Source organism: Nerophis lumbriciformis, linkage group LG03 (genome assembly GCF_033978685.3).
Source record: "Nerophis lumbriciformis linkage group LG03, RoL_Nlum_v2.1, whole genome shotgun sequence".
In the NCBI taxonomy this organism is placed as follows: Eukaryota; Metazoa; Chordata; class Actinopteri; order Syngnathiformes; family Syngnathidae; genus Nerophis; species Nerophis lumbriciformis.
Window position 1 is genome coordinate 19,863,502 of NC_084550.2, and position 6,499 is coordinate 19,870,000.

Here is a 6,499-nt window from a genome sequence, read left to right on the forward strand (position 1 = left end):
GTAAGCACCCGCCCCCGTAGAAGAAGAAGCGCGCGGATATTACGTTTCATTTCATTTGTGTGTTTACATCTGTAAAGACCACAAAATGGCTCCTATTAAGAGACATGCGTACAACGCAGAATTCAAACTCAAGGCAATAAGTCACGCAGTAGAACACGGAAATAGAGCAGCAGCGAGAGAATTGAACATAAATGAATCAATGGTGCGTAGGTAGAGGAAGCAACAAGATGACCTGCGCACTAAGACAGGGAGACAGCGCCGGACGACATACGCCAACATCTGCCAGTGGATTGTAAATGCTTAGGCGGATATATCGGTCTCAACTGTGGTCCGAGCTTTCCGGAAGGCAGGATTCACGGAACTGCTGGACAACAACAGCAACATTGACTCTGATGACTTCGACGAGACGGAGCCGGCCATTTTGGATGCCGTTTTCGCCCAACTTTTTAATTCAGACACTGAAGAAGAATTCGAGGGATTTATGGATGAGGAATAACTTCAGAAAGTGGGCTTTAAATGTTTATTTTGTGTGTTGTGTGACAATGTTCGAGCAACGTTGAGTTATTGATGTTGCTATTGCTCTGCACTAATTTGAGTGTTACTATTTTGTGATTGCACATTTGCACATTACATTTTGGGGGTGAACAGAGTTGTTAGAACGCTGGTTTGTAATATATTATTAAAGTTTGACTGACCTATCTGACTGTTTTTTTGACATTCCCTTTAGCGCAGCGTAGGCGCGGCTTATAACCCGGGGCGGCTTATAGGTGAACAAAGTTTTGAAATATGCCATTCATTGAAGGTGCGGCTAATAACCCAGGGCGGCTTATAGTGCGGAAAATACGGTAGTTTTTCGAGATAGAAGTATTTTACTCATGTTTTTGTGAGGTTATGGCCGAGTATAAACAGTTTTGCTCAATAAAGTGATCGATATCATTCCTGTCCCCGAAGCATCCCGATAGACGTTACAATAATTGAACGGTGTTCAATTGAACGGTGTTGACGAACACCGTTAAGGCTGCTTGTTGTCACTGTCACTCAGAGTTGCATTGCAAAATTACACAGAATAAATGTGTTTATTTTGTTTAGAATTCAGATGGGATTTGATTTGGTGCGCGGCATATATTTGCTGTGCGTAGGACGTGCGCACACAGTGCGCAATTGCGCAGGCGCGCACCTTAGAGGGAACGTTGATGTCAACATCTCCGTTCGGTGCCACACCAACAAAATGCCCAAGCTACCATTTCCACATCAACACCGTATGAAAAAAATAGTCAACAACAGAAGGAGATAACGTCCGCAGTAACCTACAACATAGCGAAGGACATACACTATTTGATTTCCTATTATGCAGCTCATTTTTATTTTATTTGTTTTAAACTATTGTAGTGGCGTTCCGTACAAAAAGTGCACTTTAATTTAGTGTTGTTTTGATATGTCATCTTAGTGACATCATGCACAAAAGTGCACTAATAGCTTGTTTTAAAATGTCTCTGACAATCTTGCACTTTCTGTTTTGAAATGACATGAATGTTTGTGCCACTGCTTAATAACTGTTTAATAAATACAGTTTTGCTAAATTGACTTAGTTGTGATTTCCCTCTACATGAAAGTTTAAAATGAGCATATATTAATGCAGTATGAAGAAGAATGTTTTAATGTAGACACATAGAATCATCATACTGCTGTGATTATATGCATCAAGTGTTCATTCAAGGCTAAGGCAAAATATCGCGATATATATCGTGTATCGTGACATGGCCTAAAAATATCGAGATATTAATAAAAGGCCATATCGCCCAGCCCTAGTGTCAAACTCATTTTAGCTCAGGGGCCGAATGGAGGAAAACCTGTGCACAATTAAAAACACGATGTTGATGAATCGCGCAGCCCGACCAAACGTGTGTGATTACCTCTGGGTTATGTAGTTCTGACTGAGGGACATGATCACTGGGTAGTCTTGATTTGCTGATGGTGCTGCTGCTTCCCACCGAGTTCTTCAGGGCATGGAGCACGTTGAGGAGGTGACTCAGGGGAACTGTCACCTGCAATGTAGAGTTGAGTTGGGTTTGAGTTTATTTGGAACATGCACGCATACAACATGATACGTCACAATTTCAAGTTTCTCTATTCAACATGTTCGAAAAGGAGTAGGAAGATGCAGAGCTTATTTAATCCTACCCCTTTTCTTCTACATAGCAGTTGCTAAAACTTTTGTTCACTTCCTGTTCTCAATTTATTCATAATACACTCCATAAGTAATAACAATAAAAATAAATAAATAATAATTGGTGAAGTAAGTTATATTTCATATGGTGAGATGAGTAAGATTATCTAGAAAATGAATGGATGGATGAGATAAATTCAGAATGTTTATCATGGTTCTTCTTCTTTGTACTTTGTAAACACTTTAAGTTTGAAGAGTTTCTAGAAGTGGATCATATTAGTACCATATTTTTCAGACTATAAGTCGCGGTTTTTTTTCATAGTTTGGCCGGGGGTGCGACTTATATTTAGGAGCGACTTATGAGTGAAATTATTAACACATTAGCGTAAAATATCAAATAATATTATTTAGCTCATTCACGTAAGAGACTAGACGTATAAGATTTCATGGGATTTAGCGATTAGGAGTGACAGATTGTTTGGTAAACGTATAGCATGTTCTATATGTTATAGTTATTTGAATGACTCTTACCATAATATGTTACGTTAAAGGGTAACATTATCACCAGACCTATGTAAGCGTCAATATATACCTTGATGTTGCAGAAAAAAAGACCATATTTTTTTTAACCGATTTCCGAACTCTAAATGGGTGAATTTTGGCGAATTAAACGCCTTTCTATTATTCGCTCATCGGGAAGCAATCCGTCATTTTCTCACTTTCATCGGTGTGTTGTCGGAGGGTGTAACAACACGAACAGGGACGAATTCAAGTTGCACCAGTGGCCCAAAGATGCGAAAGTGGCAAAAAATTGGACGAAATTTGTTCAAAATATGAGGGTGTGGGGAAAGCCGACGAAATGGTCAGTCGTTTGTTCCGCACACTTTACCGACGAAAGCTATGCTACGACAGAGATGGCAAGAATGTGTGGATATCCTGCGACACTCAAAGCAGATGCATTTCCAACGATAAAGTCAAAGAAATCTGCCGGAGTGTGTGAGCTATTCAGGGACAAAGGACCTCGGTAGCACGGCAAGCAATGGCGGCAGTTTGTTCCCGCAGACGAGCGAGCTAAACCCCCTGGATGTCTTGGATGATCAAGAGAAGAATATCGACCCTCGCTTCCCTGGCCTGCTGACATCAACTCCAAAACTGGACAGATCAGCTTTCAAGAAAAGAGAGCGGATGAGGGTATGTCTACAGAATATATTAATTGATGAAAACTTTATTCATTACTCGCGGTTTTACGTAAATTATTACACATAAACTGTGTTTACCAATAATTTAGCTTAAAAACATTTATTTTTTTCAATCATTCGAGTACATTCGGGTAGTCTTGTGTAATGCAGTATTTTGTGTCTATTTAGGTATGGTTAACCTGAGTGCTGAAATCGTGGAAAAATATATGTTCTTGGCGCGCCTGAAATGGGCTGTCTGCACTCTCAAAGTGTATGTTGTTGCCAAATGTATTTCATATGCTGTAAACCTAGTTCATAGTTGTTAGTAATTATCTTATCAGACAGTGTTAAGCCGCTGAAATCCGAGTCTGAATCCGCGCTAATGTCGCTATACCTTGCTGTTTGTTTGTATTGGCATCACTGTGTGACGTCACAGGAAAATGGACGGGTGTATATAACGATGGTTAAAATCAGGCACTTTGAAGCTTTTTTTAGGGATATTGCGTGATGAGTAAAATTTTGAAAAAAACTTCGAAAAATAAAATAAGCCACTGGGAACTGATTTTTAATGGTTTTAACCCTTCTGAAATTGTGATATGTTCCCCTTTAACATACCAGGCACATTCTCAGTTGGTTATTTATGCCTCATATAATGTACACTTATTCAGCCTGTTGTTCACTATTCTTTATTTATTTTAAATTGCCTTTCAAATGTCTATTCTTGGTGTTGGGTTTTATCAAATAAAATTCCCCCAAAAATGCGACTTATACTCCAGTGCGACTTATACAGGTAAAAGCCAGTAAATTAGAATATTTTTGAAAAACTTGATTTATTTCAGTAATTGCATTCAAAAGGTGTAACTTGTACATTATATTTATTCATTGCACACAGACTGATGCATTCAAATGTTTATTTCATTTAATTTTGATGATTTGAAGTGGCAACAAATGAAAATCCAAAATTCCGTGTGTCACAAAATTAGAATATTACTTAAGGCTAATACAAAAAAGGGATTTTTAGAAATGTTGGCCAACTGAAAAGTATGAAAATGAAAAATATGAGCATGTACAATACTCAATACTTGGTTGGAGCTCCTTTTGCCTCAATTACTGCGTTAATGCGGCGTGGCATGGAGTCGATGAGTTTCTGGCACTGCTCAGGTGTTATGAGAGCCCAGGTTGCTCTGATAGTGGCCTTCAACTCTTCTGCGTTTTTGGGTCTGGCATTCTGCATCTTCCTTTTCACAATACCCCACAGATTTTCTATGGGGCTAAGGTCAGGGGAGTTGGCGGGCCAATTTAGAACAGAAATACCATGGTCCGTAAACCAGGCACGGGTAGATTTTGCGCTGTGTGCAGGCGCCAAGTCCTGTTGGAACTTGAAATCTCCATCTCCATAGAGCAGGTCAGCAGCAGGAAGCATGAAGTGCTCTAAAACTTGCTGGTAGACGGCTGCGTTGACCCTGGATCTCAGGAAACAGAGTGGACCGACACCAGCAGATGACATGGCACCCCAAACCATCACCTAACCATGCAAATTTTGCATTTCCTTTGGAAATCGAGGTCCCAGAGTCTGGAGGAAGACAGGAGAGGCACAGGATCCACGTTGCCTGAAGTCTAGTGTAAAGTTTCCACCATCAGTGATGGTTTGGGGTGCCATGTCATCTGCTGGTGTCGGTCCACTCTGTTTCCTGAGATCCAGGGTCAACGCAGCCGTCTACCAGCAAGTTTTAGAGCACTTCATGCTTCCTGCTGCTGACCTGCTCTATGGAGATGGAGATTTCAAGTTCCAACAGGACTTGGCGCCTGCACACAGCGCAAAATCTACCCGTGCCTGGTTTACGGACCATGGTATTTCTGTTCTAAATTGGCCCGCCAACTCCCCTGACCTTAGCCCCATAGAAAATCTGTGGGGTATTGTGAAAAGGAAGATGCAGAATGCCAGACCCAAAAACGCAGAAGAGTTGAAGGCCACTATCAGAGCAACCTGGGCTGTCATAACACCTGAGCAGTGCCAGAAACTCATCGACTCCATGCCACGCCGCATTAACGCAGTAATTGAGGCAAAAGGAGCTCCAACCAAGTATTGAGTATTGTACATGCTCATATTTTTCATTTTCATACTTTTCAGTTGGCCAACATTTCTAAAAATCCCTTTTTTGTATTAGCCTTAAGTAATATTCTAATTTTGTGACACACGGAATTTTGGATTTTCATTTGTTGCCACTTCAAATCATCAAAATTAAATGAAATAAACATTTGAATGCATCAGTCTGTGTGCAATGAATAAATATAATGTACAAGTTACACCTTTTGAATGCAATTACTGAAATAAATCAAGTTTTTCAAAATATTCTAATTTACTGGCTTTTACCTGTATATGTTTTTTTCGTCCTTTATTATGCTTTTTCGTCCGGTGCGACTTATACTCCGGAGCGACTTATACTCAGAAAAATACGGTACATTGTTTGATTGCTTTGCTTAATCCATTCCATCATTTAATTCCACATACTGATATACTGATGGTCTTAATTTAAAACAATGTTTTAGACTACATTTTTCTCTAAGATTATATTTCTCCTCTTTTTTTGAAGAAGAATTGTTGTATATTCTTGGGTAGCAGGTTATAGTTTGCTTTGTGTATAATTTTAGCTGTTTGTCGTGGAATTTCAGTATTTTTGATTAAATAAATAAAGGGTTTGTATGTTCTCTATATCCAACATTATGTATTATTCTAACTGATCTTTTTTGTAACACCGTTAATGAACGAAGTGTACTTTTGTAGTTATTTCCCCATATTTCTACACAATAACTCAGATATGGTAACACTAGCGAGCAGTAGAGAATATGAAGTGACTTTTGGTCTAGAACATGTTTTGCTTTATTCGTTATTGACGTGTTTCTTGCTACTTTATGTTGTATATTTTTAACATGAGATTTCCATTGAGTAAACATTGAGTTACCCGTACATGTTTGCACCATGACAGAAAGACAACAGCTAGGCTATGATTGTGTTTTTCTTATAGAATACCAGTGTTGGCGTTAAGGCACTTTTTGTGTTTGTTTACGCACTAAAAGAAGATCCAGAGACACTAAATAACCGAATTGGAACACACACGGAGCTATTTCTATTTTTGGGCAGAATTATTATAGT

General features: G+C 39.2%; 1 protein-coding gene across 1 annotated transcript in view; it reads right to left on the reverse strand.

The window, feature by feature from the left end:
• The window catches only part of yme1l1b (YME1-like 1b), a 42,498-nt gene that overhangs the window by 34,020 nt on the left and 1,979 nt on the right, over nt 1-6,499 (reverse strand). Inside the window, exon 2 of the mRNA XM_061934950.1 lies at nt 1,914-2,045. Within this exon, the coding sequence (XP_061790934.1) occupies nt 1,914-2,045 (132 nt within the window). The remainder of the gene's footprint in view (nt 1-1,913; nt 2,046-6,499) is intronic.